The 25,707-nt window shown below is 39.9% G+C and overlaps 1 protein-coding gene across 2 annotated transcripts in view; it reads right to left on the reverse strand.

The window, feature by feature from the left end:
- Positions 1–2,333: 2,333 nt before the first annotated feature.
- Positions 2,334–25,707, reverse strand: part of SNCA (synuclein alpha) — a 60,036-nt gene continuing 36,662 nt past the window's right edge. For both annotated transcript variants that reach the window (XM_056489608.1, XM_056489607.1), the window contains exons 5-6: positions 3,774–3,863; positions 2,334–2,797 (exon numbers count right to left, since the gene is read on the reverse strand). In XM_056489608.1, the coding sequence (XP_056345583.1) occupies positions 2,765–2,797; positions 3,774–3,863 (123 nt within the window). In that variant the 3' untranslated portion in view covers positions 2,334–2,764. The remainder of the gene's footprint in view (positions 2,798–3,773; positions 3,864–25,707) is intronic.

The following is a 25,707-nucleotide window of genomic DNA, read 5'->3' on the forward strand; positions in this document are numbered from 1 at the left end:
TTGCTTTTGCTTTGAGTTAAAATCCAAGCTCTTACAGAAAAAGAGCTCAGAGTTATATTCCTCTCTAGAAGACATTATTTAAAAAATTTTTAGCATACCAGCAGAAGCATCTGAGTTCAGCAGTATCTGTTCAGTTCAGCTTTAGCACCCAACACAGTTCTGATGTTTGCATGCCAGTATCCATCTCACTGCAAAAAATAAAACACAATGGCACTTGGTTCACCTAAAGGATGGTCATGCAGCCCTTAAAGCAATCTAATTAAAATGCAGCTTGTTACCAGAGCAGTGCATCACACTGTGCTGCCATAGTAACCAGGGTCCCATGGACTTTTGGGGCCATCTGAGGGCATGTTTGCAAGAGGCACACAAGAGCCAAACAGATCACCTTTGGTACATTTTAAATGACCTAAAAACTCTGAATTATTTGTTGATATTACCAATGAAAGAAATTAATTAACTCTGACCTGTTCAGACAATGGACCAGTCTCAGGAACAAACTTATTACTGTTCTTTATGACATAACACTCCCCACAGCTTATTTAAGAACACAATTTACTTGCAACATGTGAACAACCAGTTTAAATTGATTCCCTAGTAAAGAAACAATTAAAAAAATCAAGACCTGTGGGCTGTGGAAGTAAAGATGAAAAACAGAAATACATATTCTATTTAGACTGCTATTTCCAGAGCTGAAGTATTTTCTGAAGTATCAGGCATGAGACTTGTCTCAGCTGTTGCTTTTGGTGGATGATTCCCTGCTGTCATACAGGGAAAAAAAAAATAAAAAAAAAAAATCACACTATAGAACTGGGCTTTTCTTCCCAAATCTTCCCCCTAGAACAGAAAGATCCTTAAACAACATAAAGAGATATATATAAAAGCAGTATCTTACATTGTACCCCATCCTGATATAATTTTACAGAAATGCAACCAATAGTTTTGTCACTGAGGCATTCATTTTTCACAGTAAAGATGTCCAGGTCAAGGAACTCTTTTGACACATCACCTGTGAAGGAGACTGCAAACTGTTGGTCAGCTGCTACAGATTACCATGAAAGATTTCTGGAAAAAAGCACAGGACTTTAGCTTTCATTAAGCAATTAAACTATTGATGAAAATACCTGAAAGTTGTTTGAAATGATCAAGGGGCTTTTTCATTGATTTGAAGAGAAAAAAAAAAAAAAGAGCTTGATAACAATTCTTCTGAAATAAATCAAAGTTTTGAGAAATATGGGGTTGGGACTGGGGCAATTGAAGCAATGGTTTTCTATGCATCATGAAACCAGCCTGTTCATGTGACTTTGTCTCACAGCACTACATCATCAGCTCCCACTGTCTACAGATGGAAAGATCTATTTCATGTTGGACATGATAATACCAGGAAGGTTGCAGAAGGGAGCTCAGTTCAGGAACAAATTGGAGAGTTCATCCTTCATGGGTCTGTGCCCCTTTTTGAGCATACCAGTAACATGCATTATGTGGCTGTGCCTAAAAGCCATTGCCTGCCTAAAAACCAGACAATGATATTTACCTGTTACTCAGAACACTGAAAAACAATAGCTGCAGGTCAAGTTCAAAATCCTACTCAAGACTAGAGAAATCTTTAACACAAAACCACTACAGGTTAGAGGTAACACTGGATCCAAAACAACAAATAATAAAACATGATAGAATGTAAAACCATCTCACATTTAAATCTTTATACTGTATGAAAAAATATCCAGGCAGTGTATGTCTAAAAATGTCTAAAAATACACAGTAGACTGTACTTCTGCAAAATAGAACTTTATACAAGACAAATTCATTGCAGCTAAGCCATCACTGCATATCCCAGCACTTTAACAACCTTAGAACAGTAATTCTTCAAGGGGCTTCATGATAATCTGCTGCAGCCCATTATTAATGGCTGCATTCACTTTCAGGTTGTCCTTACAACAGCAAGTTTATCAGCCTTACAAACAAATCTATCTGCCAGCAAAGCTGCACCCAGCTGTGGTAGCAGCCCTGATTTTCTCATTCTTCACCATGTTTTTTGTACAAACTGGGCTCACATTTTCTGATTTTTCTCCTCTAGTTCCTTCAAAAGAAGCAACACAGCTTGAATACTTCAACAGGGACTTTGGGAAGGGAAAGGTGATGTTAGAAATCATCACTAATTTAGAAATTCATTTTTAATGGGTTACGTTTTATTTGCTTCAGTTGAACACCATTATTTACAGACACAAGTTAATAAAACACGTCACAAAACAATAAAATTTCAACAGCTAATATTTATAGGTGCATAGTTCATGCTCAATTACTTTTTTTTTTTATATGTATAATACATACACATATATATAAAGCTCTCACAATAAATCATCTCTGCACAGAAAGAATAGTCATAGGAAACAAATAAAAACTGTATCATAAACAATATCAAATTACTGACAGCCTATCAACAAAACATGTACAGAATTAGAAATAAGCAGTAGACACTTAGGTGTTTTACTTAATATTTTCTTTTTTTAACTTTTAAACTTGAAGCCACAATATCCACAGCACAACAATGACCCTGCCAACCGGCTTTCATTTCAGCAGGAGTGAGATGCTGAAACAAGGTGGATGCAGTCACAGATACTCCAATCATTGCTGATGGAAGACTTCAAAATACACTGTAAAAACTGTAAAAAAATGTAACGACTGGGCACATTGGAACTCAGCACTCGTACAGGATGGGACGTCTTTAGTAGTCAGTAGATTTCAGGTGATAGGAAGGAAAGGACTCTCATGCTTCAGGTTCATAGTCTTGATACTCTTCCTATTGAGGGAGAGCAGAAATCAACACTACTGGTATTTTAGATAAAGACATCCTATTTTCTCTATTTATTCTACTCCTGGTGGATTCAATATCAACCAGATATTATGGATTTTCATGTGGCCAGGATATGAAATGTATTTGTATTTTGTCACATTTTCCAGATTCTGTACCTTACAAGTCATGGTGCCTAGAGAAGAATTAGATTTTTACAGTGAATAACACATTCAGCTGATGCTGCCAGGAACTCCTGAGACCACCCATGACAATTCACTTGGAGAGGAAGGAGGACTACCTCTGTGCTGAACAGCACATCAGGTGCTGCAGATCCTCCTATGAGTCAGTAAATCATTTAAAGGAGTATTGAAATATGGACACATGAGCAGCATCCATAATTTCAGTGATGTTCAAGATGTTACACTCAAGCCTTTAGGTCTTTTATTGGATCACAGCCTATAGTTTTTATACCTCTCATTTTCAGTGTTATTATCTGCACTACCATAAAACTGCTAGTCCAACTACCAGTGCACCATGCCAGACATTGTAGTAATATTTTAGATAGCTGATTCATAAAAGCCAACAAGATCATTTACTCCCATAATTGCATTAACTTAAGATCACGTTTCACAAAGCATGATGCATTGGTGACTGGCCAAGCTATTAAAAAAACCTATGAAGAGGCAGTTTGTCCTGCATTCCCTACTAAATATTGAAAAAAGGATTCCTGAAAACCCAGGCACAAGTGTTTCGAAACACTCAAAATATTTTCCCATTTAACTTCCTTACTATTAAAAAAGCAATTAATTTTCTGCTTCCCAGCACTATACCTCTGGCAGATCTTGGCCAGAGAGACCATGTTCCTGCTGTGCCCTTGCAGCTCCCAGCATCAGCTGGGCCAGGCTCACGTAATTCAAGCATGCAGCCTCCTCCTGTGCCCTTCTCTTACATGCTCTCACAGCAAACACCACAACAGATTTACCTCTGGAGGCATCTCATAAGCCTCATTCTCAGGATCCACAGCAACACCTGTATTATTCACCATTCCCTCCTGCAGGAAACCTTCTTCATTCTACATTTGAAATAGGGAAAGAAAAGCAACAGTGACTGCTTGCCTCATCATTTCCACCACAGTGTGAGTTTCCTCCCCACCACTGGTTGACTTCTTGGCCTGTCCTTTGGCTGTGGGAAGCTGCCAGGGGTTGTGGAGAGTGGGGGAACATCAGCTGCTGAGAGATCTTCTCCATGTTTCACAGGGGTATCCATGCAAATGACAACTACCACCCCTTTTGAATAGCTCAGACCCCATTTTTCTCTTGCCATGGACAGGCCAAGAAGTCAATCTGAATAAAAGAACAGTACCACCACCAACTTGCTGAGTATCTTTGGAAAATATTTTTATCCCACAGAAATGCTCTGATCAAGTAATGAAGCAAACCAAAACAAGACATTTTGTTTAATCTTACAGACACATCCATCCTCTCATAAACCACTGTTTTTTTTATAGTTTTAGCCTGCACTACACTGCAAAAAGGGGGAAACATGCTGATTTTTTCCTTCTGTTTTAGAACCTAACTGTATTGGAAAATGCTTTTTTTCCTTTGATGGGTCATACCTTTACATGCTTTCTTATGTCAACCAGCACGTACACTACTGATATAAGATATATGGTATGATACCTTTTACCCAGCTTCTTGCATTTTTTATTATAGAAGCACTTCATTTTATACAACAATTTTAGTAAGAGACTCTTGCAATCAACAAGATGGCAATGGTGTGAGGAATAACGTGTTGAATAAGATTATTAAAGGAAGATTATTATTCTCCTAGACTACAGATACTCTGTACCATATGAAACAAACACAAAGGAAAAAGCCCACAACATTTCAATTGGGCCAATCTTTGTAGTTACTCCAGAAGTTCACAGAGAAGAAATATGAATTCTGCCAGAGCAGAAGTTGCTGGAGTTCTTCATGAACTGTAAGAAAATTATATAAAAACAGGCAGAGTGTCTCAATGGATCTATTGTGACCATGCTGATTTATAACAGGTGTCAATTTAGATAGAAGTGCACTAAAACTAATTACAGATACTCAGGAAGAAATTCATTTTAAAAACCCAACCTGCAGGCTGGTAGAGTAGACAGAAATACAAAATTAAGTAAATCACAAACCAGACTAATGAGATAATTCTTCAAAATCTACAAATTCTAAGACAGTGGCACTAAATTAAATTTAGGATACAGACAAAAAGAGGATAAGAGAAGCTAAACCTGAAATTCACCTCTGAAAGCTTGACAAAATAGAATATAAAATGCAAAAGAGGTGGCACTAAACCCTCTTTACCTTCACACAGTATTTACTGTGCTTCTCCATTTGCCCCATATTGGCTCCCTCTGTGGTTTAACCAGGTGACCTTAGTCATAACCTTACTCTGTTCCTCACTTTCTGCACCACCCCAAACACAAACTGTAACTCCATCAACCAGATACCAACCCTGCACTTCCTTGGATCTGTCACCTTTTGATATATATGTAGGTACACAAATTTTTCATCCACATCAAAGTTTACAATGTGCAGAATTTATATCCATAATATAGATTCCTCTCTTCAGCTCCTATTGCGGATTTCAAAAGGTCCAGTATGAAGAGGTATCTGGTCCTATTACTTCTCAGTGGGGCCAGATATGCTTTTTCCTTTGGAGAAAAGCAGCAGAGCACAGTCTGTGTGGAGTCAAACTGTTCTGCCAAGTTCCATCCATGCCTGTGCCTGCTCTGAGTCAACACCCTGAGCTGCTCTATGGAATAGACAACATGGACAAATTCCAAAAAGCCAAAGGATTGTGATGAATAAAGTTGCAAGTACCTTTATTTAGGTATTTGATAGGCACCTGTGTCTTCCAAAACTGCTAATAATTTGGGGTGTTCAATATGAAAGGCAATTTTTCAGGTTTGAAATGATGAGAAAAGCTAGGCAAGTTACATTTCTGCCTCACCTTATTAAAACACTTGAGGTCCTCAGATTACTTTATTCCAGTATCTACTTACCTTAGCTTCTAAAGAAAATTTTAATAGCATTTTTATGCCTGTTTACTTTTACAAAAAGTAGCATCAATCCCTACTAGCTTTGACTGAAATAGCCAAATAGAGTGTGTGCTGCAAATTTTACAGCTGTTACTGTGTCCTTGATGTAACAGACCAGCTCTAAGGACCTAAACCTCACATCATATGTACTCCTGCTTAATCCAAAATACAATTTAATTTCTGCTTCCCCCAACCATTAAGCAACAGCTTCAGCTAACAATCAGTTCATCAAGTAAAACTGTGCCCAAAATCAGGCTTGAGGGTGCAAAAGAAAGCAGGCATGCAGCTAAATGTTATCTGCAGCAGGAAAACAGATGGCAAGTGAAACTGCCAGGACCATTATTAACGACAAGGAAAAACACTTCCCAGCTGAATTTCAAATAAGAGCTTCAAAGTTGGTATGCTGTTTTATTGTCAGGAGACTCTGCAATGGATCTGGACTGTCCATTAGGATTACTGAGACACAAGGCCTAAAAGACTGAATTTATCACCTTTCCAAGTCCCTTCAACAAGTTCAGGATGGAGTTTTCTCTACAGCTTCAAATAAAACAATCAGCAGCACTAGAAAAATACAACATCAACCACAAAACCACTATTTTTTCAAAGGAAGTAAATCATAAGCCATAACAAACCTCCAAGGGAGCTCCTTGCCTGGGAAAGGTTTATTGCCTTTGCCCAGCTGCAAAAGCAACACAAACACCACCTCTCATGTTGATGTCACTGCAGTTCAGATGAGGATGACATTGCTCAAGGTCATCTGTTCCATAAAAATGCATAGCAAAGGTGCCCACCTCATTTTGAATGGTGGCATGCTCTGCTTCTGACACACAGTCCCCCCAAAGTAAGGGTATCATAAAAGGCAACCACCACCCCCAGTAACACAGAGCCATCTGAGGTACACCTAAAATCATATTTTACCTCCTTTACAACAAAGAAATGCAATTTTGCATTGTCATGGTCAGTAATTCCATATCCTAATTCAGTTATGGAAGACAAAAACCGCCCAAAAGACCAATTCTTGTCTTTGTATGAAAAGACACATTTTTCTCTAGAAGCTACAATCTTTCTCCATGCTTAAGGGCATTTCCAGAGGGAAAGATTTTTTTATATTAGATCATCTGAGAAGCTCAAACAAAGCTTCTCAGACATGAAGTCAGTTTTTAACAGGGGAGCATTGAACTCTTGCTGGGAAAACACTTTTAAAAGGGAAAATTACAACTCACCCAATAAACAATGCATTAGAAGAATGGTGAGGTGAGGACTTCTGCTTGTCCCCTAAGGATTCCCTTAAGGAAAATTGAATACCCACATGGTGACTATGGGTAATTTTTGTATTTTGACTCCAGAGAGTCCTGTGCATTCAGACCCCACATCACAGGAAAAAAGCTTCTGCACTACCCCAAGCAGAGTAGACCCCACTGCCATTCTCTGGCAATAACAGGAGTGTCACCTTGTGCTGTCAGCATTTCTGCCTGCCTTGCTAAAGGCATGTGCCTATCAGACCTGCACATGTGCTACCAGGCCACCTGGCAAGCCCACCCACACTCTTCCCAGGAATACCTGGCTACCTTACAGTGTATACCCTCTTTTCCCATGAGGTCCTCTCATTTTGTCAAGCAACTCGTGTCCTTTTATAAACAAAGAGGAGATGGTGCCCCATCACTGTGAAGTGACACTTTTGCATGGCCCTGAGTGCCAGTTCTGACTCAAAGAACAGGTACGAATATAACTGGTATACAAGAGCATGAAACAGAACTGCTGCAATGCTCCAAAATGTCAACTGCTCCTCTTTTACTATGGGAATGAATGCTGCTAAGCTCTGTGGATCACAGTGTGAAATGACACACTTTTGTAATAAAATAGTAATCAAACTAATTAAAAACTCCTCCTGAAGATCTGACCCAGTTAAAATACAGAATATTTGACAAAACTTCAGGACTATTCCTTTTACCTTGTAAATGTCGCCAAATCAGTTTTTCTTATTTCAGTGTTTTTGGTGAAAAATGCACCCCATTCTTTCCCTTCACTCTCTTTCCCAGCTCATAACACTCTTGGTGGAAGGGAGGAGACAGTTTAAGATCCCCTACCCATGAAAAACAGACCAAGTGGTCCACTCCTGGTACTGCTCCTATGTGAGCACCATGCAGTGAAAGGGTCACCTTCAGGAGAGTGCATTCACCATCAGAAAGCAGGTAATTTATCCCAAGCCAGAGATGAGCCACTTCCAAAGGAAGCATTGTAATTGCAATTTAGTGGATGATCTAAACAATATATTTTGCCTTCTCCCTGGTTAGTAATATATTTTTTTCTTTTCATTATGAACACTGATAGAGTCTTATAGTCATGCATAATTCTCGTGATTATTGGAGACTAATTCCTTCTGGAGTGATTCCACATTCTGAGATAATAAGCCAGGCTACCAAACTGTCTGCTCTTAGAACATTTATACTGGCAGGAGCGAATCACCCTGGAAGCCACAAACCACAGAGGTCAGAAGAGACCTCCAGAAATTGTCCATCTTGAGCAGATTGCTCAGGGCCACTCCTGATTGGGTTTTGACCATTCCCACAGAGAGAGACTCCACAACCTCACTAGATAAACTCATCCAGTGTTTGACTGAATACACAGTGAAAAACATTTTTCTACATTTAAGTGAAGTCTCCTGCATTTCATTTAGTGCCCACTGCTTCCTGCCATTTCACTGGGCACCACTGAAGAGTCTGGTTCAATCTCCTTTACCTCCGCCCCACCAGCTGTTTATACCCATTGATAAACTCCCCCCTCAAAACTCACATCCATGTTGTTTCACAGTTCCTGATTTTCTGTTTGTTCTTGGGACCACTAGGGAATTTCCCATGTAGATATTTTGGGAGGACCTTTTCTCTCATTGAAAGCCTTACTGCCCACAATAAATAAGGTGAGGCTTGCCTCAAACACCTAAAAGATTAATGCAACATGAGGAGTCATAGTTAATTTCAACAAAATAGATTATTAAAACTCAATGAGCGCTGGTCACTCTGCATTACTTGCCAGTCTGTTATTGAGTGTTTTATAATGTAAAACTGTGAACCAATCAAATTTGATTAAATTAAATCAATGTAAATTAATAAAATTAAAACTGTGAATCAAAAAAGCTATGAACCAAGACAAGAGGCAATATGGAAAAAGCAGTGAACTAGAATAGAGAAAAGGCTGTATTACAAGGTAATCTTCTGAAAAGTCCTTTGAGACCCCAACAAAATGCTCCATGCAAAGCAATTTTAACACAGTTCACTTTGTTGTACATACACACCAGTTGGTACCTGTGGGAGCTCAGAATAAGAAAATACACATCTAAAAGCAGGATTACCTTGGAAAATTATCACATACTGATAGAGTAATGCCTGCCTGCCAGCCATGGGCATGTACACCTTTGTGGGACCAGATGTTAATTCTAGCCCACTATTGGTGAGCTATTGAATTTGCTGTTGTTACAGTCTGGATAATTGCACTAGTAATCTGCCTTTATTTAGGGATAAAATTGTTTACCCCTAAAGCGATTGGTCTCGTGCCTGTTACTGCATCCCAAACCTCTAACTCAGCAGGGCTGCCTCAAGCCCTTACAACTGGTAACTTCATGTCCTTAACAGCTTGACTAAGCCCATTTCATTTTGGTATTACCCACCTTGTGAGAGCTTTTGTCAGGAGCTGTCAGTCATTACATGGTGGAGCTTAAGGTAAAATTCTGGGACTCCTTTTTTATACCCACAGTGCAGCTGCTACTATTTCTGTGCAAATTTGCCTCCAGCTGAATAACAATTTGCTGGGCTTATGGGCTTAAAATTCCCCTTTGTAAAGAAAATAATTTGCATTCCTTCTTCTCCAAAATTTGCCCCACTTGGATACTGTATTCAAGTGAAAAAATAACTGTCTCCTCATTTGGGAATTAATTTTTTTACAGATATTTTGACCATAAAGGCCAACTTATCTGGATGGGAGAGAAACCCTTGAGCAAAGAATCCAACAAGAGGCAAAACAAAGACAAGCTAAAATGGCCTCAATTAATTTACTTTCCTAGTCCTAAGATATTATACTTGTGGAACTGACTCTGTTGCCAGGTCAGCTTAGGATGCTTTAAAGCTCCTGCTCACTCATTGCAATAGTCACTGCCTCCAAGACTCAGCTGTGAATGACAAAGCATCATATCACTCCAGAGATACAGAGATGTATCTGTGCACTAGCTAGAAATAAAATAAACTGCTTTAATTACCCCTAAGCTGAACACCTAAATTAAGGAAATGATGAGAAAGCATTATGGGTGAAAGAAACTAGCTGTTCCAGTGCATAACTCATTTAGAGTACCAATAATGAAATGAGACTTCCCTCCTTCCTTCTCCTCAAATGGAGAGTTGAAATGAAGAAGAGACATTTAATTAAACAAATAAATATCAGCATTAGCACAATTCCAATGAAAGGCTAAAATAGTGCCTGCAAGTTCTACAGGCTGCATTCCAATTTGCATTTTTATACCTTTCAGTTGGCAATGACAAAAGTGAAAAGGAAAACAACTGATGCTTACAGAGAGAGGAATGAAGAGTCTGTGGTAACCTGTAACCACAGCTCTGTCTTGGTGTCTACAAATAGCTGGAAATAATTTCTGTTTACAACAATTTGCAAACTGCTGTAAATGCCTTGACAACATAGATGGTGTATATTTTTTTCTTTCCTTCCTTTAAAATTCCCCTGTATTACTTGATGATGAGATGCCTTTAGAGTACAACAGGAACATTTCTGTGAGAAATCAAATTTGCTGAAGGTGAGATTCATGTTTGCATTAACCAGGCTGATTAAGTTCCTGATTAGAGCTGCTGGAATGTTGCTATTTGCAATTTGAAGCTTACATGGAGAACCTGCTCACTGCAGGCCACACCAGAATTTCACATGAGTTCTACAGTGATGGACATGTGCATCAATCCCAGGTGACTTAAAGTAAGAGATTGCCTAGGGGCTGAGTCAATGTGGTATCAGCAACACACAAACACATCCAGGACACATCCAGCCCTTTCAGCTTCATCCTTTTCTGCTTCCCAAATCCATGGTGACATTGAAAACTCCACAGGTAGGGGAGAAAAGGAAAAGAGCTAGAGCACATAATTTGGAAAGACAGAAGCTATTTCTAATTGCAGTATAGTGGGAGTCATGCTAACTAGATGTCACATCAGAAACATGGCCCGGATCTGCCTCTCTTTCCATTCTCCTGAACAGGATAATAACATTTTAGAATAATAGATCTCAAAACTGAAATTTCAGACTGCAGCTGATCAGAAATCTTCAGTCAAATAATACCACTAATTGCAATAAGGATTTGGAAGAAGGGACAAGGACTGCAGTGAAGTGTTTGCTCGATCTTATGCAGTGAGAAGGAACAGTAAACAGCCTGAGTTTGTTTTAATTGTTTTTACTGCATAACTCAAATACACCTTGACAAACCTGAGTGAGTGACTAAAATAAATAACATGCACCTCAATAGGAAAACGTGTAAATAAGCTCCACTTAGGCACTCACCAAATCAAAGATGATGGGCAAAGAGTGCACAGAAAAGAATTACAAAGTCAACATAAGCCAAAATGTCACCTTAGTGCAAAAAAGGCAGCCATTCTCTCATGTATTAGAAAGGCCTATCCAGCCCTAGGGAGCCTTCTCCTAAATACAGAATTCAGTCTACACAATGCACTTGGCTGGGGATGTTGGGACATCCCGATGGAGAACAGCAGGAATGATCACATTCTAGAACAGAGAGGAAATTGAAGGAATCCATCAGACACTATGTCTGTCAGGAGCTCCATGGGATTAGCTAAATCCATCTGTCCCGTTCTGTAACAGAGGATTCTCCATCCTGTGTGAACCCATTGCCAAGACTGACCTCCAAGGATGACATCTGAACATTACCTTCATTAAATAAAACTAGAACATAACACATGACCTTGACAGATCACATTCACTAGAAGAATGGTAAACATCAGCTTGGAAGTCAGCACAGAAATGAGCAATATTGGTCAGATGTGGCTCTACTAGGTCAGTAAAGGTGATTTTAAATAGTGTGGTCTCAGCCAGAACTGCAACATTATTTTACCATACTTTATTTAAAACAGCTTGAATATCATAATCACATTTCAATGTTAAGTACATTTTTAATACAGATAAACTCCAGAAGTTATTGTATAGACTCCATGAGCATATATTCTCTAAGAAAAAAATCAAAGGAGAAAAATTAAAATTATCCAGTTACACAAACAGTTGATTCAATGCTGTATTATCTAAAACAGCAGCCTCTAAACCACACCTATTTCTCCTACTTTTAGGAAAAAGCCCTCTACACAGACCTGCAGGCCCAGCCACCCTTTTGGCATAATGGACAGCATGAGCTCCCACTTACATGGCCCCACCAGTGCAGAGTTCCAGCTCAGTGCCCTATCTCCTGTGACTGTAGCCACAAAGCACTGAAGCAACTTCACTCACACACACGGAAATTCTTAAAGAAAGGGGAAGATTTTTCTCTTCATTAATGGGAGGAGTGCAGGTTTTGCTCCCTTCTGCTTTTCCCTAGAGTATGATCAGACAACCCAATGCAATCAGCACTGGCTCATTTGCTTGTACTCTCCAGCTGTGGGCTCACAGGTGACAAAGTGGCAGGATGCCACCTTCAAAGGCTGGAATTGATTGTCAGGACATGCTGTGAATGGTCACCCTTCAGTTATTATCAGTGAGCATCTCTCTAAGCATTCCTTCAATTCCAACATATTATAGCACTTTACCCCACTGAGGAATTTGAAAATATATTTCTTCTACAAAGTAAACCCAACACTTGCTTTGAATAAAACCCACTCGCAACAATTATTTGAACTACAAAGGTTTCAGGAGTCTTCCCTGCAATTGTGATCTATTCAGTAAAAGATTAAACACTACAAAAGATAGAGACACAGCCTGTATTTTAAACTTTATACTCCTGAAGTGATATTCGTCATCTAGAAGCAAGTACACAACTATTCAGAGCTTTCACTTGAATTGGGAAAGGTTCCTTCACAGTTCAGTGGCACAGAACACAAACATCACAAACATCTCTTCAGGTTATTCTTCTCCCATATTAGAAGAGAGAATTCCTTTTAACTAAGTGGAAATAATTTCTTAATAAAACCCACTTAGTAAGATGTAGCACATAAGGAGACTCTTTAAAGGCCAGCACCTAAATACACAATACTTGAGTATTTGTGTTCTCTTTCCCTCCTCCCCCAGCACTGCTATTGTTATCTTTGCTTTTCACTTCTGGCTTATGAGAGTGGATTTCAAAACAAGTTTCCCAGGCCAAGTTCTGCTCTTTGTCAGTATAAGCCTGGTGTAGCTCTCCCCCTCCCTAAGCCATTTCATACTTACACCTGTATGTCTGAGAGCACTCGGGGTTTGTGACCCCCTTTTCAGACACCTGCTGCTGTCCCAAAAGGGATGGACACCAGAAAATCTCTACTGCTACTTCACATATAAGAAGTCATAAGGGGTGTAAGTTTGGGTGGCCTTTGAGAAGTCACCCAAGTTGCAACTCTGCTTTAGGCATGTTAAGCTTTCCCCAGATGTCTGGGAAAAGCCACTTAAAAGCCTTAAAGTAACAAAGGTTTGATACTAGAACAAACATTATCCTGACTCATTTCAGTCTTCTCTGGGCCATCCCAGCTCTTTCCATTCACACAACACAGTTAGGAAAAACCTGTGGAGCATCCACTACCCTGCTCCTGTGGTGCTCTTTTATGAGAACTGCAGACAAGTTACACCTTGCTAGAGTTGAGATGTGGCTGCTTGGAGTTTGGAACAGAGTCAAGTAGGGCAGAGATGCTGCTCACCATTGCTGAGGAGGAAAAGCAGGTTAAGCCCCAGTGGTGTCAAAAGTCCAAAATCTACCTGAACCAGTGTGAGCTGATGATGATCTCAGCCATAGATAAAACTTCAAAGGGGAACTGTTGCTGCACTGCTTTTGCCAGGAGCCTTCTATTAATAAACTCTGTTAAATCATTTGACATTAAAATGTAGAGCTGCTTTTTGAGGATCAAAGCATTGAATGTTAGCTATCAGAATTGTTAAAATGACACTTTCCCTCTGGTCCTTTCTTACTGTTAATCACAGTAGCTCCCTGAACTTCACCAGCTAAGCAGGGGCTGCCCCTGGAATGCATTTAAGTCACAGTGAAGTCATCACCATAAACTGCTAGAATTCACAGGAAGCAGCTAGTCCCATAGCCACTAGGAACAAAAGGGAAATATCACTTCTCACATCTACTCTTCTGATTTGAGAGGGGATTCTAATCATACTCCAGCCCTCATCCCGTTTAAATTTAAGCATACAGAGGAAAAAATGATGCATACACACCATAGAGGTAGCAGACAAAAAAAAAGTACTTGAGATAAAATAATTTATTCTGTTCATAACAGTCAGAATAGCAGCTAAAACCACAATTCTGCCAGGAAGTTTTGAGTGAAATACTGCTTAGTAATTGCACTCATTACATCATCTACTTTGGGGATATATATGAACCACTTTTCTTCAAATTTGTGGCATAACAGTTAGCTACATGTGACTTATGGAAGCTCAGATGAAACAGAGGAAGAATAATTTCATGTATGTCATGTCAATGAGATCAATTACCAACAAAGCTTATTCTCTGAGAGACAAGAATGCTCAGTTAAAACACAGGAGTGAGAGAACACATGTAGCAAATTAATTACAGTCAGTACAGTTCTTTCTCCTACAAGCCACATTTGCAGTTCCTGAACAACAAGACACTGCCTGAAGCACTACAACATTTCCTCCATCATAGTGAGAGCTTAAACGCTACTCTTTTGTATTTTCAGAACTGAGGATGAAACAAAAAGACTGGCAGGATGAGTCTATGCTTCAGAAAATGATGTGTACTTATGATATGACTCCCTGTGGTTTGAAAACAACACAAAAACCTAGCTGCTACCAGCCATAAAGATGTTTCTCTACATGTGCTGCCTGATGAACATTTGGATAAGAACCAGAGCCAGATCTTGAGAATCAGTCATGCAGATCTGAACACAACTGACTTGAAAGACTGCCACAGCTGGATGCCCAAATGTTTCTAAATGCTGAAGTCATATCAGTTAGGCACTCAGCTGATGACTTTTTGGGCAAACGCCATTCCTGAAATGACCTATACTAGAAAATACTTCTATGGAATACAAGGCTAAGAATAAATGTACTTTGAACAAACAAACTAAATTAAATTCAGCATTATGCTGTACCATCATCTTTTAATAACGCCCTCCAAGTAATTTTGTTTCAGTTATCTGATAGGTATTTGTGCATTCCCTCAAATGAGGTATTGCAGTGGCTCTCATTAAAGTATGATAATTTTTGTAGTTGTTTAGCATAAAGCCAAATGATGTGTTTACTGCTCCACAACAAGCATTGTTCAACAGGCTGATTCAATGAGGAAACACAGCAGTGAAAAGAGAGTGATTTCTCTTACACATGTGTATAAGTTCTGATACAAGCAGGCAACAAACCATGGTCCTTGTTCTCTGGTTTAGTTGCTCATCTGCTGGAATTATCCAAGAAAGGCATTGGAAAAAGCAACAGCTGACTGCTCTAAAGTTATTTACCTCTTTACCATACCTGTTATATTTCCAACAAATATGCAAAGTGTGGATGCTTAGTGGGCTACATTTACCAGAAGTCACTTCTGCCAAGATGAGCTCTGGACCATCTAGCACCCTCAAAAAGCTGTTTGCAGAAGAACTAGCGCCTCAAGGATTCAGAAGCATTTTTCTGAATGGATTATTGCAGAAAAGAAGTTCAATGTTGTTTCATTCTTTGCAACAACAACAAATGTAAAGCATATTGTGTGGCTCCATGGTACTTATTTGCCAGCTGGACTTAAACCATGACAAATATGGAAGCAATCTGATAAGAGAAGCTTAAAATAACATTACTACTGAAAGCTTAAAAGCTGATATACTCCAACTGGAATGATATTTAAACATTTAAATTAATTGTAAATTCATTAAATTATTTAATTTGATTCAGCAAAAGATTTTCAAGCACACACTTGAGCAAGTAGTTAGTTCCACAGAAGTTAAAGCTTTTACACAAGTTTAATACTATCAGAACACAGTAGCAAATCAAGAATGACCTTCAGAAATCCAAAGTGTTTCATGTGCCAAAAAAAACCAAAATCAAACTACTTAATATGGTAAGGTAGGACATTTTGGAAATTTGGTGCAAACCACTTTCACCCAGTGAGACAGACTCAGGATCCATCTGTAATCTCCCAGATTAAATCAGTGACAAGTGAGCTCTTCTACTGTACCCTCAGTGCAATAGAAGCATTAAGATTCAGATCTACAGAGACAGCATCCAAACTAAACATGTTCTTAACACCAGTTCCAACAACCCCGTGGAAACGAAGATTTAAGTCAAAGCAAATTTAGGAGACAACATTCCCCCAATGTCTATTCACTGCAGGAACAAAATCCCTTCAGCACCTGAGGTTGTTTTTTTTTTTTTTGGTTTTTTTTTACTGCTGATTACCCTGTGCAGAGGAAAAATGCTCTAGTGCTTTGTGTTGTGTGGGTGATGCTCCCATTTCCCAGCTGAGTTTGGTTCAACATTTATAGAAGGGATAAAGTATTCTGAATTGGTTTCTATCAGTAAAATGACTCAGTGATCACTGTGCACGTGGGAGGACTTCAAGCATTTGACATTGCTTCTCACATTCTTGCTGTCAGAAATGCAAATGCTGGGGAATTTAAACTCGTTCCTATCTTGTCATTTTAAAATCCTAAAGGGACCTTTGATCATTTAGTGGCCTGTTAAATATTTAGCAGGCAGGAAGAAAGGATTTTTTTTCCTTCTGTGATGCTTTAACTGGTTTCAAATCTAATACTGATTCCTTTATGTGAATAGTGTATCACCATTTGCCCACTATTTTCTTCTGAGAAAAAAATCCCTCCAATTAAAAATTGATTTGCCTTCTAAACTAATGAAGAAAGAAAAAAAAAAGTAATGAAAACAGAGAGAAGCTGGGGCTGTGAACCCCACAAACTACACAGTCTCCATGCACAGAGCACATGTACATATTGGGGGCTTAAAAATAAATTTTAATTACTCTGTCCCTCTTCAAAGCTAAGTGCCTTGTAAATATTGTCTGGGCACATGCTCAACTTGTTGAAGGCAGCAGTGCCAATACCCTCTTCAGAGGAGTCCCCAGGGCACCAATCCCTACTGCACTTGAACCTGTTGATCCCACTGAAACACGTGATTGTTTTGCTGGTAATATTCATCAGCTCCAGGAGGAGATGTGCCTCTGTAACCCAGGAGCTGAGATTAGGCAGCAGGGAGCTGTGAGCAGCCCTGCTGCTCTGGCTCAGCTCTGCGAGCAGCCTGGGGAGAGATGGCTCCTGCAGCCTCCCACACCAGCCCTCTCCCGTGCCTGTGAGCGTGCCTGTTGTATTAATGACTCATCTTCATGGTAGGGCACCAGCTCAGATTCTCATTAATCACCTTAAGTGTGCTGCCTTCTGCAGTTTGCTCAGAGTCCCTGCCACTTCTGCACTACAAACGCGGGGAAGGAGCTGGGGGGTCAGGCCCTGCACTTCAGCAAGGACTTGGTAACTTCACAGAAAATACCCTACAGTCAGAATCTGGTTTTTCCAACCCAGTGTTGGGTAATTTATGGGTATTTTTAATAAGCCAAAATAACTGCTTTCAAAATATGATTCCTAAATTGCATGGATAGTCAGCAGGTGGATTCCCAGTGACAGGCTCAGACACAGAACTAACCCTGTACCACAGCCCAGTCCACCTTTCCTGTAGGAAAAACACTGACTAGCTTGTTCAACAGCATGAAAAACCTAGAGTAAAAATTACTGCACTGCAAATTGATTTATCCTTCAGGGTAAAAAAAAAAAAAATTCTCAAAATATTCTGAAAAAGGCTCTATACTTGTTATGAGAATGAGAAAGCCACTGAGAAGAGCTGCAGGTTGTGATGAGGAAGCACTGACTTCTCATGGTCTGTGGGCACCTTCTCTTGTATCCCAGCCACCACTAGATTACATTCACAGCTCCTTCTTTACATCTCTTTGGATTGCAATTACTATTTCTTAATTATTTCTGCAACAACTTTATTTTATTCCATTTTACAGATGACCTTTTTTAACACTACCTACAAAGTAACATGGCTTCCTACTCTAGCTTAAAATGGGTTTGGCACAAATAAACACCAGGGCAAAGTGCTCTGTTAGCAGAAACTAACAGCCTATAACTGATGCAAATTTATGTCCACCCACTGGTTAGCCCATCAATTTCTTCTCTTATAAAATGTCAAAGCAACTGTCAGTCATGCAGACAATGTGAGAGGCTTCCCCACAGAGACTAAAAGAACTCTCCCTTCTAACTTGCCATGCCATTCGAGGGGTGAGCCTTTTGACACAGAGGTTAAAGCCCAGACACAGTAGATATGTATCAGAAACTTGACAGATATGCAAGCAAGACATCAAGGCTGTACCACTCCTTGACACATCACTTTCTTAGAATACACACTAGATACCACATACAGAGTATCTGTCTAAAACCACTTATTTGGCAGGTTTATACCAGAGCCATTGCACTGGCCTTAAACCGCATGATTGATCACTTATCTATTCCAACAGATTGCTTATCTACCAAAACTATTGGTGTTACAGGAGCACCAATTCCCAGCAGCTGATTAACTTCAGTTCAAGAGCTGTGCTTCATTCAAGCCAAAAGCACTCATCTTCATGTGTGGCTTTCTCTACAAAGGACAGGACAGCTTCTCCCCTGACTATGACTGCCAGATTGAACCTGTAACTCCACTAGGACTGGATGTAGCAGGCTGCTTGGATAATTCCCCAGCATTTGTATCCTGAAAACACTAAATTTTCTTCCACTGAACAAGTGTCTGCAGCTACCTTAAAGGAAGTGCTCATTCCTTCTTCGCTTGCCCTCCTAAAATAAATACCTTTGTGGCACAGAAAAGCTCTACTTTTAGACATGCTAGATATGAGCAATACATTTTGCTGTAAGACAGCAGACTGAGACCTGAGCTCATGGCAGCAAGGGGCAGCCCACAGCTGACAGCACTCACAGACCAGCTGAGCTCATGTCTCAGGCAGCATTGCTGTTCTGCCTGAAATAAATTTTGTTTCCCCTTCGGCTTTAGTTTTTTTTTTGGTTTTGCAGTTTAGGATTATTAACTGCAAACCCAGCAGCCACATGTTGCTGCCCCTCTAAGTCCCAGCTCCTCTTGTGGATGGCCCCTAGGTGAGGAGCTCACTATCCTCATTTCACTGTGCTGTTCACCTTGGGTAAGAGCTGTCAGCCCAGTCAGCACTGCCCTGTGCAAGGAATGGTCTGCTGTTACAGGAAAAATGTCCTGGCTCAAGGGGCCAGACCTCTGGAAGTGATGAAGCTTCTCTTCTCTATATTCCCAAAGGACTACCTGCCTGCTGATTGCTGGATGGCTGTCAGTGCAATTCCAGAATGCTGGCCCAGTAATTGAAAACTGCTAAAATGCACTTCTGACCAGTAACACCACTCAGGACTTCAGCTTGGGCAACATCAATGCTGTGGCTTCATCACATTTTAATTGACTCAAAGATTTGAAATCTCAGTAAACCATCCATGCTGTTAAAGTGTGCCAGCACAATAAGAAAATGAAAATACTGAAGGAGCTTTCCAGCTCAAATAAAGCAACTTTTTATTTCCTTGCATAATACATTGCTTTAGTCAGGGCAATCTGACACTGTTCAAAAGCCCAAATTTAATCAACAGGAGTTAACAGTTGTCTTTCAAATGAGAACTTAAAGTAATTAACTTCAGCTGCTGAGTTTGTTAAGGACACTTCCCTGTCCAACACTCTCACACCACCTGAGCTGGGACTGAGCTGCATCCCCCACACTCACACCACTGTTTTCCTTGCTGGATGGACCCCAGGATTCCCACAGCACAGCCTCAGGTGTCTCTATCTTTTAAGTACCTTAATATGGTACAATAAAAAAATTCCAGCTCAAGCTGGTGCCTCTGAGGAAGGACTCAGAACAAAGGAGCCCCTGGGCTTTTATTCCCTCACAGCCACAGGGCAGGAGAGTCTGGAATCATCAGCTCCTGCTGGTCCACAGGTCCCACAGCCCTCTGCTCTACAAAGGACCAGCACTTGATGGCTCTTGCCTGGGACTGGCTCCTGCCCCCAGAACTGAACCTGTACTGCAGCCATAGCCTGAGCTACCTGCACCAAATACAAGCTTGTCAAAATGCTGAGTGAACTCGCTGCAGAAATTGCAGATTAAGTTTCCTCTGGAAAGCTTTGCTGCACTAGTGGTACATATTGTGAGCATGAAATCAGTCTGTCTTTGTTGATAGGTCTAGACCCACACCAATTCTTGCAATTCTTGCAGTTCTTCCACTAGCATCTCATATTCTGAAAAACTTTCTCTCTCTCTCTCTTTTTTTTTTTTTTTTTACTATAAAAGCTTTGTTGACATTTGGGATGAAGTTCCTACCAATATCTGTCTACCTTCTAAATATAATCTTTCTTCAGACATCTATCACATCCTCCCATGATATGCACAGAATCTGCTCAAGCTTTTTGTACAGTCAGTGACAGGTTTAACTCTTCATTTGCCAGATTGGGAATAGTATAGATGTGCCAGCACTTCACTGACAACATTTCTGTCCTTTGCCATCAATTATTAGACTGTGTAGCTCTCATGCTTGTTCTTTACAAAATCACAGAGGAACCAGCTCCTAGTGTCTTCCTGGGAAAACCTCTCAATGTCCTAAACTGCTTCTTGAGGTTCATTTGGAAGTGTGATGTGCTCTGCACTGCTACAAAGCAAAAGAATCCCAGAGGATTGACATGGGTTTGAAGTCAAGAGCATGCCATGTTTACACGGGATTTCTGATTTCTTGGGGAAGCCTTGGACAGAAAAGTCAAAAATAAAATTCTGAGTGCTGATACAGAGCAGAGCCTTCCAAGTGTAAATGTTTGCACATGTGCAGAGAGACTCTAGGTACCAGATGTGACTATAGCAGCATCACTGCCTTGAAAACATTATGATTATTCTCTCTCTCTTTTTTTTTTTTTTTTTTTTTTTTGGTGAGAGAAGGAAAAGGTTTAAATTCAGGTAATATTCTTCAAAAGACTGCATTAGAGATGCAAAGATAAGCAAAGCACTCAAAAAATCCTGAAACACCATCTGCTCTCTTTTATCTTCTAAAGTCTATCAGCATCATCAGTGTTGCCAACATTAGTCACCCTTCTCATGATATTGGGTGCTTTTCTTATGCTCTCAGCTCTCAATCAAAATTATACAATAGCAGTTTGTTTAAAATAAACGAAAAAAAAAAATACCCTACACTTGATGCCTGAGAAAACTAGTGCAAGCCAGCAGCTCAGAAAAGCAGAAAAGTGAGAACTATTTAGACAGAATTTAACTGCTAAAATATTGAGTATACTCCAGAGGTTATCTTTCAGAGTAGCTCATAGGGATACCAAAGGGACATTCACACTTAAGATCCAGGATAGCACACTGCATCTCTCAAAAATCTGCTTTTAACTATGACCACAGAATATCCCAAAAATCCTGTTGCAAGCCACATTTTTACATGAAAATAGCTCATGATGAAGAATTCAACTGAACTCTGTGCCTTTGGAAGCCAGGCAACACTCAAACACCAAGCCCCATTTGATTAGAGTCTCATTAGCTCCTCATGTGAGCATCCAGGAGAAAAAGTGCAGCCTCTGCCTCTCTTGCCAACTTTACACTATCATGATTACATCTTACTCAGCTGCTTCACACAGCTTTTATTTTTATATAAAGTGAAGAATTTTTTTGCTATTCTGAAGCACAAAGTGTGTCACTGCCACTGCCTGCTGAGACCAGGGTGCAGCTCATGACAAGTGCTGTAGGCACTGGAGAGGCACCAGCACACCTTGGCTGGCAGATGGAGCAGGTCAGCCCAGGAAATGCTGCTCACAGGTGTTTTTCAACAACTCAGCACAGCTGAGCTGGGACTCAAATGATTTGGGTCCCTTTTTATGTAGCCAGCAGCTGGGAAACACATCCATTACGCCCTGCTCTCTCTCACTAGTGCATCCCTAGCACAGGTGCCAGCCAAAACCTCAGCCTCATCCTTGGCATTTAACAAGATCCAAAGTCTGAAACCTCATTGTCCTGCTCCTCCTGCTTGAACTGGAAAGCTGGGGCTGCACTGTGTGAAAGCATTCTGTCTCTGCACCCATGTTACAGCCTGCCTCTTTGCAGGAGGCTCTGTGACTCATGCCTGACTCATGCAGGACCTGTACCACCAACAGCATCTATCACAGCCAGAAAACAGAGTACTTGCCTTCAGGTTAGGAGCTATTTTAATGCCATGTGCAAGGAAGAAATAAGCACAAAATGAGGTAGCTGGCTCAAGGAGCCCTGAAGGAAGATGATGCCCACAGCCCTCACTCAGCCCAAGCACTGAGACTTCCATGAAGAAGATTAAATTGACATTGCCATCACCTGAACTGAATTTAACAGCACCCTGGCATCCAAATCCCACTCAGGGCTTTCTGCACATACACATATGAACTTGAGTTCATATACCTACAGAGAAGAATGAACCCAAGCACACACTTGGTCCTTTGCATTGGTCTTTCTGGCACTGTGGTTTCTGCAACACATTTTTCAAAGTTTCATGTCTTTTCCCATCTATATTTTCCAATATGAAACAGCAAAATTAGTAATTTTCTTATTGTTACAGCTTCCCCCCTGCCCCTGCAAAGAGAGAGGGGGAAACCAGGATTTCAGAAGATTTGAATATTTCTTACAAAGTCACCTCCCTCTCTCCTTCCAGCCTCAATAAAGCAAAGCCATTTCTCTCCCACATTTAAAACCACTGAGCTCATTAACTACTTAATGAGTTTTGTGCTTTCCTGCTGCACAAGCAGCAAGCCTCAGTTTATTTTCCAAGTCACAACTTTTTTTGGTGTCATTTCTAATAACACAGTTTTCTGCACAGAGGTTTCCTGAGAGCCATGTGGACCAAGACATGTTTCTTCACAGTAGGAAATACAGAAATTGGTAGAACAACGGCACTAAAATTAAAACATTTATTTGATGTGTCAAACAAAACCTACAGCACCAAACCCAGGAGTTCCTTATATTACACTAGGTTAAGAAAGCACAAGCAAAATGTCTAAAATATTATGGAAATAGAAACTTGAAATCTTGTAGGGTGTATTATATTTAGCAATATAATTTAACTACACAGTAAAGCAAAACTGCTTAAGCATTGGACATGTATATCATTATAGTTTATCCACTGCTAGTAACACTGGCAATAGAGACAAAAAATTTTAAGTTGCCTGTAGGGAATTCTTTTGGATGAATTATCAGAGAGTGGTTGAATATTTGAAAAACCCCCACATTTTAGAAATCTGTTTATCAAAGAATATCCTCTTCAGTTAGCTCTTCCAGAAAACCAGGCCAGATTTTTAATTGTGTATCTGTCAGTGCAGTTGATCTAAATCAATCGTTTAAATTATGATCAGTTTTTAGACATTACTTTTAAGAATGAGATGAGAGAGATCATGAGATTATCTGCTTGGTTGATCTCTGGCTGCTACTGCCAGTAGAGTTGTTGGGGAGAAGCAGACAGACATCCACACATGCAGGAATCCACCTTTTTAATCTACTGCAAATCAAATCAAATGACCACCTGGGCAGCATTCAACAGCTGCCATTAACAGTAGTCACAAATACTCCTCTAGAAGGCATCTTTGAACTAACTAGTCAGCTTTTTAACAAGAAAACAAACATCTCTTACATTGTCATGTTTTCATGCTTATATTTTACCTGATCAAAACCATATGGAGCTAACATTGGCATTAAGCAAAAGGCTCAGATCCAAAGTCAGTGCCATAAGTGCCAAAAACTTAGTCAGTTTTGGATTCATGTCAAAGGCTTAATAGTCTTGGATACTTAGAAATGATAATAAAAGCCTCAATATAAGTTATCTGTATCATATGAATTGCTCTAGCATTACCAGAATTCTTAAAACAAATGTTAGTGCAGGTGAAAGCAGGTAGGAAACAGTGATATTGGAAAGTACCACAATTTCAGGAAGCTTGCAGTAGCAAAGAAAAGACCAGTGGCAGCCTTTTTTCACATCACTAATCCTTCAATTACCCTGTGGTGAACCATGGTGAAATCATGGCCCTGGTCCTAGGAGGGAGGGGATATGTGGTGCACAGTGAGGATGAGCAGAGTAACATGTAAGCAGAGTCCACAAATCACCAGCAAAAACTACAGAAGAACTGCAAGAAAAAACAAGAATGAGTCCCTGCCACAGGCAAAAAAGTATGGTCCTATCTCTTTGTAGTAACTTTCCCTGATTGGAAAAGTCAAGCCAAGTGTCTTGTTGCCTGCAAAGTGGGAACAACTAGAGATCCTACACATCCATTTCCTAGCAACACCTGCACAAACAGGAAAAATAGTTGCTTCTCCTATCAATCACAAAATAAATTTTTTTAGAAGACATTTATCCTGACACAAGCTTACAGATTTATATTTTTTCATTCTGTAAATATAAAAAGTAATCCTATTTATGCTATTTGGCATCTAAGAATTTGGCATAAAATCAAAGAAAACACATATAAACAAAATGCTTAAATAGCACAGGAAATATTCTCTTAAGATCTTACTGGGTTAAATCAATATGAAAAAATAAATGAATTAGCAAAAGCTATCATTACTAATCCAACTACTATGATACAATGAAAGGAAAAGTTGCATGGTAGGTTTGATGAAACTATTAGTCCTTGGTTTTGACCATGGTTTCTCTAGAGATTCTGAAGGGAAATATGTGAATTAAGTGAGGAAAGGGATCTCTTAACTACTCAAAACCCATAGAGAAATAAATAAAAGCAAAACCCCAAATCTAGTAAGACGTCTTCAGACACCTTATTTTCAATCCCTCTTCCCATCACTTCCACGTAATGCTTCAATTTTTAATTTTTTCCTAACGTCACCATTACGTGACCTGTGAGCCCCAGTTTATTGGGGGACTCCATCTTCACTTAATCACCTTCTGGCCAACAGACCACTCAGCACATAATATCCAGGCCTAACCTGTCTTGCACAGGAATGATATTTTACACAGATAAAGCAGAAACATTCCGCCAGCTCTGCAGGTAGGCAAACAGACTTATTAGATTGTCAGTGATTAAATGCAAATCTGCAGCCAGTTTATGATAGACCAGAACTGTTCCTCCTACTTCTCCAGCAGCCTCTATCCATGGATCTAAATTTCAAAGTAGCTCAAAGTGCATCCCAGGCATTTTAAGTTCTAGTGTTAAAAATTGATTTCCCCTAGCAATGTGCCCTTAAGTTATCTTGCTTTCATGGAAGTTGTTTCAGTGATTCTTTTTGTTACAGAGGCAGCTTGGGCTCGGTATCAGTCATTTCATTTACAACTGGTACTGAAAGAACCTGGAAAAAGCTTCATTTGATCCATCCAACCTTGAATTTTCTTCCCTGCTTCCTGCACTAATCCTTAACTGAGTATCACTCTCCCCATTTCCCTGAGAACAACAATTCAGGGAAATTACTATTTTTACAGTACAACAATATATTAATTTATGATTTTCCCTTGACACCTGTGAGGATACACAGAGTTCACTAGGGGGTCACCAGCTGCAAATGTCACCTCCCATATTTTTGTGGATCTTCTCTTGACTATGTGCTTGTCTGCCATCAAGTAAGTTATCCTGCATTATT

Source organism: Oenanthe melanoleuca, chromosome 4 (genome assembly GCF_029582105.1).
Source record: "Oenanthe melanoleuca isolate GR-GAL-2019-014 chromosome 4, OMel1.0, whole genome shotgun sequence".
Taxonomy (NCBI): Eukaryota; Metazoa; Chordata; class Aves; order Passeriformes; family Muscicapidae; genus Oenanthe; species Oenanthe melanoleuca.